The following is a 12,720-nucleotide window of genomic DNA, read 5'->3' on the forward strand; positions in this document are numbered from 1 at the left end:
GAAAAACGAGTGATAATCTCCATGTCATTTCATGTTATATACAGGACTACATACGACGCTATATAAAAAGACGGAACATCGCTAGCTAGCTGGGCTGGTATCTTTGAAAGCAAAGCAACCAAAAAGAGAGAAGAAGAAAAACGTGCAAAATCTATATCATCCGTTGCCGCCCACGCATGTGGTGCGTTAAAAATGTACTCAAGCTTCCTGGCTTCTAGGTTCAAAATATATGTCAGAACGCCTCGTACGCTCGCTCGCTCGCAATGCATATAGTAGATATCGTCTCGTTGTGGTTGTGTGTCGAAGCGTTTCCAATGTGCGGTTTCCAAGGACAGAACGCTCCAGCTCTTTACATCGTCAAATCACGTCTCTTTAGGGAGTCCCTAGTCCTTCCGTCCAACTCTCCACCGCCCATCTGCAACTGTTTCGAACTTGACGTTCCTCCCCTTCTTTCTCACCGCCTCGGGACCGCCCGCATCCAACCATCTTCCCAAATTCTTACACTGACTCACATCAAACAGTTCTAGATCTCTGCAGCCCTCGACAACCGCTTCGACACCGGTGCCCGTTACCCTAACGCAGCCACGAACAGAGAGTTGGCGGAGCTCGAGGAGATGGAGACTGATGCATCGCAGCGACGTGTCTGAGACGGCGGATCCGCAAAAGGCGAGGTTGAGGTGCGTTAGAGAAGGGAGGCCGAGGGCGAGGACTTCGGTCGCTGTGTCGGAGAGTGCACAGCAGAATGACTGTACAATAGTTAGCAACCAATACCCTCAAAAGAAATTCCTTCTGGTCCAGTGTCTTTGGCTTACCAAGTCCAACTCCCTCAACCCCTTGGCAGCATTCGTAAGATAGACAATCGCATTATCAGTCAGATACGTGCAGTCCGCCAAACACAGCCTCGTCAATCTCGGAAACGGATAAACACTCCAATGCTGAAAGCCCACATCTGTAATTGTTGTACACCTAGTCAAATCAATGCTTTCGATGCGATTGGCTGCATGGACGGCGATGTGCGCCATGGACCGATCGGTGATGTGTTTGCAGTAGCTGAGAGTCAGGCGTCGAAGTTTGGGGCAGCCAACGACGGTGCCCGGTGGTATGGGTTGGGGAACTGGTTGTTGGCCATTAGCTCCGGCCTTTTGGCCGTTCTGGCGGCGGTTGTTAATCTGAGCTTGGTGTTGGGCGTGAGCCAAGGCCATTTGTGGGGGTAGTTCGGGAACGATCCAGCCGATGACGCGAGCGAGGAGGTTGTCGCCCACTTTTCTGCAGTTGCTGAGGTCGACCTCTTCTAGATTCTTGGCCTTTTGCACCATTTCAAGGACAGCAGGGCCGGTGATGTCCCACACGCTCTTCATGCGCCATATCTTGACATTAGGGGCGCAAGTCTTTGCCAGTTCGCCGAAACCCTCATCTGTTACGTGGAAGCAGTTGCTGATGTTGATGTACTGTGGTCGGCTGCCGACGAATGGACATATTATATCTACTAGTGTTCGGTCTGTCACCTTCCGGTTGTACTTGGTGAGGTCAAGATTGTGTAGGATATCTGGTGATGTTGAGATGACTCTGTGCCAATGCCAAGATATCTCCCGCAGCTTCATCAGCTCAGGTATGTCCAGATTCTGAAAGACCTTGGTCAATAACGGATCCGGAAGCTTCCCTCTCCCATGTCTACTCGGTCGTCTTATCATTCGCGGGCGCTTGAAGTCAACAGGGGCCTCTGGTGGGGTAGACGTGTGCTTCGGTATTGGAAGTGGGGATGGGGACAGCGGCGATCCGTTCGGTGAGGGTGATTTCGGGAATTCGCCCTTCGACGGGCTTGAAGGCGAGTCTGTAGTGGAGCCTGGGGTAGGAGGCGCAAGTGACCCTCTCCGTGATCGTGATCTTACGTTGTCGAGATCAACGTTTAGGAAAGGATCCGGGTCGAAAGGTTCCATCATCTTCTCGTCTCTCCGGGTCGGTGTCACTGGGCTCTCGATGGTGCTAGGCATATCGTTGAATGTGACGCTTGGCACGCTCCTCTTGCGTCTTGGTGTCCGTGGTATGATGATGTCTGCAATGGCTAGCTCGTCGATTTTGGGTGTACTGTCCGCGTCCGACATGCGCACATCGTCATCTTTGGCCGTCTGCAGCCTCTCCTTTGCCACCGATTCGACCTGCCTGCGCACGTCTGGGGTGCATTTCTCCCACAGCTGGTTCAGCGTGTCGCCACTGATCATCAGACATTCTACAGACGAGACGGTGCGGACTGTAGCGGTGCGGCGTGGTGCGAGGGAAAGACTGACTACTTCGCCAAAGTATTGTCCGGGCCTGAGTCGAGCCTTGACTTCCTGGAAGTGATGCTCCCCGGCAGCTATTGATTTCCTGCGGCCAAGGTTAGGGGATGGGTGGCCATTCTGCTCTGGTGGGTTCATGTTGCTGATGACTTCGACTTCGCCCTTGACAATGAAGAAAACATCACGTCCCTGGGTGCCTTGTTGGATAATATCAGTAAAAGGATCAAAGGAACGAGGCTGTGCACGCATGCCGATGAAGTGGAGGATGTCGTCAGGCAGCTCAGAAAAGAGTGGCAGTTCTTTGAGCAGCGGTCTCACATGGACACTTCCGCTTCCGAACGCGCTGTGGGCTATAGCGTCGGTGAGACCTGGACTCGGAGACTTTCTCTTTTTGAAGGCATTGATTTCCCCATCGCGCAAGGTACCGACCTCAGCCATGACCACGTCTCCGTCCTCGCGGTCTCGCTTGCGTGTGATTTGGCGAACGGGGATTGCGGGCCGCTTGCCACCCAGTTCGTGTTTCTTACGCTGTAAAATGGCTAGACGCTCCTGTGCTTCGTGCATGATGGCTCTTTCCACTTCTGGAAACTTGGGCAGCTCCTTCATGAGATCCTCCTTGTTCAAGCGCACCACGAGCGAGCGCATGTTGGCGATGATGGTAGCGGTGCGGGGAATGTCCATGAGTATGCCAATTTCGCCAAAGAAAGCACCAGGCTTCAGCTCTGCAAAGGTGCTCTCCTGGTCCCGCGAGGTTACGCGCACAGCACCGCGAACGAGCCAGTACATGGCCTTGCCCGTCTCGCCCTCTGTGAGGATTGTGTCATGCGGCTGGTGGAGCTGCGGCTTGAGGTGTAAGCCCACGGCTGTGAGGAACGAGTCGGGCGCGGCTTGGAAGAGTGGGAAGGAGCGCAGGCGGTCGAGCAGGTCCAGCGGTAGACCCTGGATGGTAGAGGCTGCGAGAGGGGAGGGTCGTATGGGGCGAGCGGGATTGGAGTCACTGTCGTATGCGCGCACCATGGCGAAAGGATCAGGCACGACTACACCGCCATGAGCCCGCACAGGGCCGCCGCCAGGCCTGTATCTGCGCATGGTGGTGGCAGTGGTGGTGGTGTTGGTGTTGTTGGCGGGGAGCGAGGCAAACGTCGGGTTGTGGGAGCGAGGGGCAGCGTTCTGAGGTGTGTGTGTGGACAGAGCTCGAGCTTGCTTGGGAATCTGCGTGCGATGGCCAGGCAGTCCTCAGCTCATGGTGGTGCGTCTATGACTGTCGCAGCTAGCAAGTATAGTTCTTTTTTTTGGCGGTGATTGCTGCGCTGCACGAAAGAGTGGGCTGCAGAAGCAGCGCAGGCGGAATGTATAGTAGTAGTCGTGTGGTAGGTAGCGCTGAAGCGAGGCAAGCGGGCGTTCCTGATCGACGTGCCTGTCGGAAGGCTGCCGCGGCGGTTTTGCGGCGTCTTGTACGTGGTGCTATTATTACTACTCTCTCTCTCTCTCTTTCTTGGTGTTGGACTGAAGCGTGATGGTGCTCGGCGAGACGATGGATGAGCTGCGGGACGGGCTTGGTCTTGCGGGAGCGAGGCATCCAGTGGATCCTTCCAACCTTCCACTAGGCTTCTCGAAACCGCACAGGCCTCCAGGGCTGCTCCTCCGAACGCTAGCTAGCTCCCATGCCCCTTGTGTCTCCCCTCCACCACCTGAACCGCTGCGTGGCCCCTTCGCCTCAGATCATGTCGCATGTCGCAAGCCGCAGAAGTAGCCGCATGAGCACGTCATTCAAGCAGTCAATCACTGTCCAGCCATGTCATTCATTGCATTCGTTAATCGTCAAGAGGTATCGTGTTGCCTAGCCCTATCTTTGAAACGCCCGTCCAATGCAGACTCCCAAAGGCTGTTTTCATAAAAAATCGTCGCCCTGGAGTGCCAGTCCCAAGATAACCTGGTCTTCATCAGTAAGCCATGTCCGTCTTCACTGAAACCGCTCCTCTATCAGTATCTCCTTCGGTCGCCGCGGTCGTCTCTATCCTCTCTCCTGCGATCGTCGCGACCATCTCTGTCATCTCTCCTACGGTCGTCGCGGCCATCTCTGTCATCTCTCCTTCGATCGTCGCGACCATCTCTATCGTCCTTCTTACGATCACCTCTATCACCCCCTCGATCATCCCCAAATTCACCCTCCCATTCTTCCTCCTTCCCGTCTCGCTTCCTCCTCCTATCGTCCCAGAGCTCTGAAGCCTCTCTCGCACCAACACCACCTACAATCGCCCCCACAATCGTCGCAACAGTATCAAACTTCTTGCCTTTGAGAGCCTGGTTGCCCGCAAATCCACCAACTAGTGCCCCGCCGACAGTCGCTATAATGCGATGTTGCTTATCTTTTGACCTGGAGCGCGCGCGCGGCTTGTGTGAGTCGCGCTCGTGTTTATTGGAGCGAGGCGGCGACCACGATGAGCCTCGTCGTTGGTGCGTGGGGCGTGCGCGGCCCTGATCGTAGCCTCGCTGAGGGGATTCCTGGTATGGCTGTCCATATCGTTAGCTTCAAACTTCAGCATCGTCGAGTCGATGACCTACTGCTACTTCAAAGCCGCGTGCTTTGTTGGGTTCGTCGCGATCGCGAGGCACTACTGCGCCTGGATTGGGCCCGTTATAGTAGGAGCGCTCGTCGTTTGCGTCGCGATAGTCGCGCTCTTGTCTGCGGTCTGGGGCGTACATCTCTGCATCGTCTTCGTAGCGGTTCTCGTCTCTGGAGGGTGCAGAGCGAGGGCGCGAATACCCTTTGTCGGGATGCTGCGACGAGCGCTGCTGTTGGTCTGGTCGGCCTTGCTGGGACCGTTGTTGGCCTTGTTGGTCTTGTTGGTCTTCCTTCATCTGTTTCCTCTTCCACGCTGGTAGGTGGTCGTACACCTTGTCGTGATACTTGTCTGTCACCTTGTCGAGTCCTTCAAATCCAAGCTCCTGTGTGTTGATTACGAGTCAGCAAAAGTCCCCACTGCGGCAACCATAGACGTTATATACCGCGAGCTCTTCATAGTCGGCCATTTATGCCGTAAAGTCTTCCGTGCGATCCGATCCGCCCTTTTTCCGGTGCGGTAGTGGAGAATGCGAGAGTGCTTTCTCGTCTTAGTACTGCCTGCTAACTGGCGCGGTCTTTTATTATCCTTGGTTTTTATATGCGCAGTGACGTCGCTGATGGTCATGCCCAAAATGGCTAAGCGACGGGAACTTGGAAGCTGAGACTTGGCCGCGGCCACTGCGACGTCGATCATGGGCCACAACCTAGATCGAGACTCGGCCTGGAACGCGCTGCAGCCCTAGGAGTATTAACACACTTGTTCCTTCGGCGGATCCAAAATCTTTCCGACATTCTGGTTCGGTGGTTGGTAGACTACATCATGTCACACAGCAGTGGCTGGTAAGTTGGAATGGTGGGGGCCACAGCCTTGAGGATTTACCGGTCAAGCAGCAGTTTGCTAATATATATATGTATGCGTAGTTTGGAGTTTACCTCCATCACTTCTACAGTCCACTACTTTAAACCCCATCTTTTCAGAATATCAACAACCATGCTAAACGTCGACTCCGAAATCGCTGCTATCGAACAGATCTTTGGGTACACTTTTACCAACAAGTTTATCTGCGCAGAAGCTCTACAAATGGTCGCTCCCCTGTTCAGTGTCTGCGTCGATGGGACAACCTCTGTTGTCCCAAAGAATGTGAATCTTGCCATTCTAGGCGATTCCATTCTCATGACTGTGCTTTGCCAGATGTGGGATGAACATCGCGATGATCAAGGTATTACACCACCGTCAACGAAGACATGTACTTCGCTGATACCCGACAGGCCGTTCCCTTACTCCTGAAGATTGGACCACGATCCGAAACGAAATGCTGGGAAATCACCATCTCGCCTCTCTTGGATTTGAACTCGGAGTGGATGCTTGCATCCTCAAAAACGCGTCCTCAGCGTCCGCTAAAATGGTAGCCACTACCGTCGAGGCCGTCATTGGTGCTGTTTGTCGCGACGTCGGCGACGATGCTCTCAGCGTTGTCCGTGCCATTGTTGAGCATATCGGCCTCAACGCCCATCCTCTCCTCATGGTAAAGTTTCGCGACCCCCTATCTTTTGACTTTTCAAACATACAGATGATAACTAATGTGCCAACCCCTAGCTCCCCGACATGGGGGACTCCGGGAAGGTCGACAAGGCGACCTCCAGAGTGGCTGACAGGAAGTACCCCGGGGCTCTTTTGAGAGCTGGTAGAAAATGGTCTTTTGGGCCCCTGGGTCGCGCGTGCAGTCATAGAGGCTGTCTGCACGACTGCACCAGGGGACTTGGATTATCTTCTACAAGCTCTGAGAAGATCCCCCGGGCCCTTCCTGTTGGCCACCCCGGAGATCTCCTTGTCCGCATTCCCGGAGTACCCCATGCTGGCTCGGATCTACGAGCTTGCATGTGTGGTTACGATTGCCTAGCCTCGGGCTGCTGTTGTATCCACGGTGTGATCGTGTACTAACCATCCGACATACAGAATGGCGCTCACTGAGTCAACGCCCTCAGATGAGTGATGGCTCACCGACCCGTTCCCGACAAGTCTGTATTCGACATGTGGGGGTTGAACAAACTGGTGGCATGAGACGCACACAGGATGTTATCGTCCATTCCGCTCGTTTCTCTTTTGGTTTCTCCTTGTCTGGTTGCAGTCGTTCCACCGTTATCGTTAGGTGGTTTTGCCTTTTCCTCACCCCATACACTCCTTATAGCTTCAATGAAATAATCGACTCTATTCTCTGACTTGGTCTTATTAATTATAGGGTTTTTTGAAGTATACGGGCTTACGTTCCACGAAGCTGGACCTCGGTTTTTTCTATGCAATAGCTCTTTCAATATGCTTGTGCTCTACATCTACCATCTTGAAAGCAAAGTTGTCATGTGGAATGTTCAACGGCTCCTTAGCCGCTAGTTGTTTGGAAAGACTAGCGACGAGCCTTGGAACGCCCATTTTTAGTATCTGGTTTGGCCATATCAGGCTTAGCGAGGTTGATCATCCCGACGTTCCGTCGACTCATTCTCACTCACTCTCCTTCGACTACATAGAGCATCAAAGTATCTCTGTACTCCTTCATCTGCGCATTGCAATCCGAATATGACTACCAACTCCGGTCACCACGCTCTTGTCATTGGCGCTTCAGGCCTCATTGGCTGGGCAGTCGTCGATCAACTCCTCCAGCCTTATCCGTCACCATCGCCATTCCGGAAAGTCTCCGCCCTCGTGAACAGGCCGTTGGAACTAGAAGATTCGTTCTGGCCGGATTCTGCAACAGGGAATCCTGAGCTGGGACTCATCTCTGGTGTAAACTTGCTCTGCAGTGACAGGGAATTTGAAGATCTCTTAAGAGACAAGGTGCCAGACGTTGCGTCGATCAGCCATGTCTACTACTTTGGTATTTATATGCGACATATATGATATGATGAATAGAAGTTGATTATGTGGTAGCGTTCAAGGACAATCCCGATTCAAAAAAAGAAGTCGAGATCAACGTCGGTATGATGCGCCGCGTCGTTCGCGTAGTCAAAAACCTATCGTCAAACTTCAAGTTTTTCGTTTATCCAGGGGGCACACGGGTAATCCTTTGCCTTGTCCCAAATCCTACTATCTCGTCTTAACCCACTTATACAGGGCTATGGCATCTACCGCCCAGAAGGCATTTTCACCGCCCCACTCGTCGAAGAAATGGCCGACCAACTCCCAGAAGACTACGCAAAAACCGTATCCTACCCCCAATACCGCGCTATGCTCACAGCAGAATCCGCAAACGCAGCGTGGACTTGGAGCGAAGTCATCCCCGACGCAATCATAGGCTTTACGCCCAACGGCTCTGGCTTCTCGCTCGCCGGTCACTGGGCCATGTACCTCTCGACCTACCGCCTCGTGCACGGCGAAGGCGCGGAAATCCCTTTTCCAGGCGTGATGAAGGGGTATGAGAGTTTGTGCACAGAGACGAGTGCGTCTACCTTGGCCAGAGTGGCTATTTTCGCTTCGCTTCATCCAAACGAGTTTAGAGAGCGGATATTTAATGTTGCTGACTCTGCGACACCGGGGTCGATGTGTGAGCGCTGGCCACAGATTACGTCGTTCTTTGGGCTTAAGGGCGTTGTGCCGCTGCCCACTTCTAGTTCTTCTGATGATAAACCTAGTGATTTCATCAAGCTGCATGAGGAGAAGTGGAAAACAGCTGGTATGAAGGGTATAGATATCTGGAATTACGCCCAACTAGACAGCTATGGCCATTGGTTGACGTTTGATCGGCAGTTGAGCCTGAAGAGGTTGAGAAGTGCTGGGTTTGAAGAAGAGAGGAGGCCTGAAGAGGGGTGGTGGGAGGCTTTCAAGATGTTTAGGGGGGCCGGTATGATTCAGTGAGCGAGACTTGGAAGTTCCCGCACTACTATTCATGGTACCCGTTTGTGCCTCCAATTTCGAGGCAACGGCTGGCCGGAGACTATTGCATGATTCGCGTAGCCGGGAGTGGCTTGTTGAACCACATTTCTACTACCACTGCCGGTTTTACAAGTGAGTAGAACTCGAGCTTTCGAGGACCGACATGGACGAGACGAAAAAATGGTTTCAGATACCCCCTCGCCCTTACAGCATCTATCATGCCATTGCTAGTATAGAGCTGTAGAGATATTCAGAACTACGTGATAATCTCACACGATAAGTACGGCTAAACCGGATAGCGAATGCATGGGGTTTTAGTCTAAAAAATGCAAGGCAGCTTCGTAGTAATATCGAAGGATTCGAATAGAACTCCTCAAGCTTCAAAAGGTGAAGGGTTTACTAGCTACAGTGACAGGAGAACCACCGCCTGGAAATAACTCATCGTGCAGCTAGGCCGCGCGTTCACAAAGATATCATTCCACAAAATCTAAGTGCAAAAGTCAAAGCCTCGTGCAACATGCAACTCGCTTGAAAGGGGGGATGATTGGCTGCCGAGGCAGGGTCGACAAGCTTTAGCGAGTGATCATTCAGTTATCGTAGAAGTGGTAAATAGGCTTGTTGTGAACCAATTGAACGTTCTTGAATCCAGCCTCATGCATCCCATTGCAGTTTCCCGAGCTGGAAGGCGGGAAATGTGTGGGGGCGGAGCGACGAGGCTGAGAGATTGAGGCCCGATATAAAGACGTGTTCCGCTAGATTTTTTGCGCTCACAAAGTTCGTTTATAGTCTCAAATGGCGATTTTCATACATCGCTCGTTGCTCGTTACCTTGCTTGTAGTGTTTAGTACACTATTACACACCACGACAGCAGTGCATATACCCGCCAGAAACGATGATGTATCTCAACAATCTCTAAGCCTCGATTCAGAATGCCTCGCCTTAAACGAAAGCCTTTCCGATGATTTTTCAGGACAATTCGGGGACGGTTTCTCGCCCATTAGCACTGGTAAGGGTCTGATGCCGATTCAATGGCCGGTACCAAACATCTTCAAGAGGCAAGACTGCCCTAGCAACTGTTTCCCGGATAATCCAGGAGCCTTCTGCAGCTGTAATTTGGTGTGTTGTACAAATACTGTGAAAAAAACAGGCTGGTGTTGTTTGTCAGGCGATGTATGTGATGGCAATACGGGTTGCAAAGAGTCCACGTAAGTACCCTCTACAGTGTGTATCGAGACATTGGATCTTGGTTAAATGTCATAGTGCCACGTGGTTCATCCATGAGACAAAGACGTTGTTTTTATATAACTACCGTACCACCATTTTATCCGTTGCTGCTACGACAACGAAGACCGAGGTTGTTTCTCGTATTACGGTAATCACGGTGTCTAGCGCAGCTATGGTAACGGCGGGAGATACGGTATTTAGCCTTCTGACTTGATAAGTTATTGAGCTCATTTGTTGTCAGAAAACAATCAGTACTATTGCGAAGCGAGCACCAACAGTGGCCAGAAACAACCCAGCAAACATCCCTAATCAACCAAAGGAGACATTCTTATTATCAAGTCGAACGGCGAAACCAAAACTTCAGCAATCAGTCCATGTACCTATAACTCCAAAACCTACCACGACAAAACACCGCTGCGTTCACAAGGAGAAACGTATTGTGACGTCGACAGTCGTTTTTGACACCGTCACCACAACCATCACTTCCGCGGTGGAACTTACATCTGTAGTATCTTACATTTCGACCGAAACGAGTTTGACAACGGAATGGCAGACGTCAACCACGAAGGTCATTGATGAAACAAGAACAACAGGAGGAGGTAGCCAACAAACACCGATAGATGATGAGATAACCTTAGGAAATAGCAGTCGAGGTGGCCTCAGCAAGGACGCACAAATCGGAATCGGAGTTGGTGTAGGCATTCTCGCTATCTCAGCCGCCATATTCCTCGTGATCTTCCTCCGACGTCGACGCGCCCAAAAGAGTCCTGCAAACCAAGCCATGATCAACGATGCTGTTGCAGCCCCCATGGCTGCAAATTCATCTCAGTCACCTCATGACAAAATGCCGCCCACTGCTCCGTCCCCAATACCGTACGGCACGACGTCAACTGCCTTTTACACCCCTGGTGCTCCGCCAGGCTCTGGCCAACATGGGTTTTACCGGCAGGAAGCACCGGTCGTTGACTATCAAGGATATTCTCCTGGGTTGTCTGCATCGCCTGTGCAGCAACCGTTTGGGCGGCCGCGTCAGACTGAGCCATCGCCACCGTATGATTATCCAGTACTAGACTCTCGGTAGACTGTCTTTGTGTTGTTGCTGAACAAACTTCGGGGTAAGGATTGTATTGATCACTACATAAGAAAATGAGCTGAAAAGCTTAGACTATATACTCGAACAGATCAGATGCTTAATCATCTGATCTAACTTCATCCTACTGTTCACGTGATCGGATCACAACCGTCTGATCGGATCACATCTCTGCTCCACAACACTTTGGGAGTTTTGGCAATTTCGAGAGAGAGAGATTGTCTAATGTATGCAGATTTCACAGTGAAAACACAAACCTTTGCACTCTTCGTGTGTTTCGCTAGGTTTATACTTTCCAATCCGCTGCTCTACGCGCGGCTATTATAGTTATGCTTGCTGTGAAGTCACATGGAATGATACTTAAACGTTACGGCTTGGTTTCTTCTAGTATATACCAGCTTGTTCTCCGCTTATACTATAGTAATCTAGGAGTCGCATACTTCGTCTCGCTATTGAGGATGTTCCGCTCATACTACGAAGATTTCGTACTATCCCTATATCATATCTAGATTGAAGAGAATGTCCACTTTTTATCCCATGGCTTGAACAGCCAAAGCGTACAGTGTGCTGTGTCTGTCGCGCTCACCATACATGTCGCATCGATCGACGCGTCCTTTTCTACATCACATCACATCGCTTTTCTTTTTCAAACCTGCGTATTTATGCTACTATATCACTTTGTATGAACACTGGGCACCTGTGCCAAGCCCGACCTCGTGGGCACTGGCACGTGACTAACATTTCACCACGGGGTTGCTATGGCTTTAAGCGAGCACTAAAACGGATGTTTCCCCTGTTCATGGCTGTGGTCCGTGCGAATGGCCTCAGAGATTCGGTGACCCGCCCGTACACTAATGCGCCGCAGTCCATCTGGACTTTCCTCACTCCATACGACCATTCCACATCAACTCACATCTGTTATAAACTCAACTCGCCAACTCGCCAACCTTAAACTCGAACAGGCAGACTGACCGTCTGCTTCGTCACTCGATCACCCTCAACCCTCACATTTCTGAGATTCCAACACCGCTATGTCTCAGCAGGACTCCAGCGGCAATCTCCCGTCGACGGGCTCACACAACATTGATCCAGCCGGGCAGCCCGATCTCGATAGTATAGACTACAACAATATCGATTTCTCTACTATTGATTTCGGCAAATTTACTGTCGCCAGCTTCACTATCGACGACTTGAACAACTTGGGTCCTTACAACGCGGATCCTTACAACATCGATTTCGGCGATTTCGATGTCAACCAGTCGGTTGTTGAAAGCCTTGATGATAGTAATCCAAACAACGTGGCTCCCAATGACGCGAGCATCGACTTCGATCCCGAAAACTTTGACCCTGAAAACATTGCGTACGACACAATCAACGCCCTGAACTCAAACGCAGATCTGTCGTTCTCGGAACTACCCACTGAATTTGCGTACGCGGGTACGACACCTGATCTACAGGAACCATCCAGCAACCATAAGTCATCTGTAGAACCACCCCTTGATCTTACTGATGAAGTGGAAGATGATGAGGAATTGGACGGTGGGATCGACATCTTCAACACCAAATTCACGTCAGTTGGTGTCCACTATCAGCTGCAGCCGCCTGATGAGACGCTACGTTCGGATATTATATCGAAGTTCGTTACAGATCGTGTATTAAACCGAGCGGACAATGACCCAGAAGCTGAGTTTGATCAACT

General features: G+C 51.5%; 5 protein-coding genes across 5 annotated transcripts; 3 read left to right on the top strand and 2 right to left on the bottom strand.

The window, feature by feature from the left end:
• Positions 1-6: 6 nt before the first annotated feature.
• K460DRAFT_386548 (cyclic nucleotide-binding domain-containing protein) lies at positions 7-3,805 on the bottom strand. The gene is made up of 2 exons (XM_040935603.1): positions 813-3,805; positions 7-746 (listed from the first exon to the last, which is right to left on the bottom strand). Exons 1-2 carry the CDS (start codon positions 3,363-3,365, stop codon positions 384-386), a joined length of 2,916 nt encoding a protein of 971 aa, XP_040788814.1. The 5' UTR covers positions 3,366-3,805; the 3' UTR covers positions 7-383.
• A 454-nt stretch (positions 3,806-4,259) lies between these two features.
• On the bottom strand, positions 4,260-5,225 carry K460DRAFT_281915 (uncharacterized protein; the record flags this gene model as incomplete). Its single annotated transcript, XM_040928532.1, has 2 exons — positions 4,260-4,790; positions 4,848-5,225. Coding segments are annotated over 2 exons (909 nt in total), but the record flags the coding sequence as incomplete, so codon positions are not given.
• Positions 5,226-5,833: 608 nt separating this feature from the next.
• K460DRAFT_283505 (uncharacterized protein) lies at positions 5,834-6,521 on the top strand (the record flags this gene model as incomplete). The annotated part of the gene is made up of 2 exons (XM_040928664.1): positions 5,834-6,062; positions 6,112-6,521. 2 exons carry the CDS (start codon positions 5,834-5,836, stop codon positions 6,519-6,521), a joined length of 639 nt encoding a protein of 212 aa, XP_040788816.1.
• Positions 6,522-7,385: 864 nt separating this feature from the next.
• K460DRAFT_386550 (uncharacterized protein) lies at positions 7,386-8,958 on the top strand. Its single transcript, XM_040935604.1, has 3 exons — positions 7,386-7,712; positions 7,766-7,893; positions 7,949-8,958. The coding sequence occupies exons 1-3, from the start codon at positions 7,415-7,417 to the stop codon at positions 8,687-8,689; spliced, it is 1,167 nt and encodes a 388-aa protein (XP_040788817.1). The 5' UTR covers positions 7,386-7,414; the 3' UTR covers positions 8,690-8,958.
• Positions 8,959-9,499: 541 nt separating this feature from the next.
• On the top strand, positions 9,500-11,012 carry K460DRAFT_431295 (uncharacterized protein; the record flags this gene model as incomplete). The annotated part of the gene is made up of 4 exons (XM_040938339.1): positions 9,500-9,713; positions 9,855-9,912; positions 9,968-10,124; positions 10,173-11,012. The coding sequence occupies 4 exons, from the start codon at positions 9,500-9,502 to the stop codon at positions 11,010-11,012; spliced, it is 1,269 nt and encodes a 422-aa protein (XP_040788818.1).
• Between the last annotated feature and the right edge of the window lie 1,708 nt (positions 11,013-12,720).

Source organism: Cucurbitaria berberidis, assembly GCF_010015615.1.
Source record: "Cucurbitaria berberidis CBS 394.84 unplaced genomic scaffold K460scaffold_3, whole genome shotgun sequence".
Classification (NCBI taxonomy): Eukaryota; Fungi; Ascomycota; class Dothideomycetes; order Pleosporales; family Cucurbitariaceae; genus Cucurbitaria; species Cucurbitaria berberidis.

Excerpts from the sequence above, each read along its gene's own strand:
- K460DRAFT_386548 (XM_040935603.1), bottom strand. The coding sequence starts at position 3,365 with ATGCGCAGATACAGGCCTGGCGGCGGCCCTGTGCGGGCTCATGGCGGT. Across the intron at positions 747-812 it reads GGTTGAGGGAGTTGGACTTG|TCATTCTGCTGTGCACTCTC; the intron begins GTAAGCCAAAGA and ends ACTATTGTACAG.
- K460DRAFT_386550 (XM_040935604.1), top strand. The coding sequence starts at position 7,415 with ATGACTACCAACTCCGGTCACCACGCTCTTGTCATTGGCGCTTCAGGC. Across the intron at positions 7,713-7,765 it reads CAGCCATGTCTACTACTTTG|CGTTCAAGGACAATCCCGAT; the intron begins GTATTTATATGC and ends ATTATGTGGTAG. Across the intron at positions 7,894-7,948 it reads TTTATCCAGGGGGCACACGG|GGCTATGGCATCTACCGCCC; the intron begins GTAATCCTTTGC and ends CCACTTATACAG.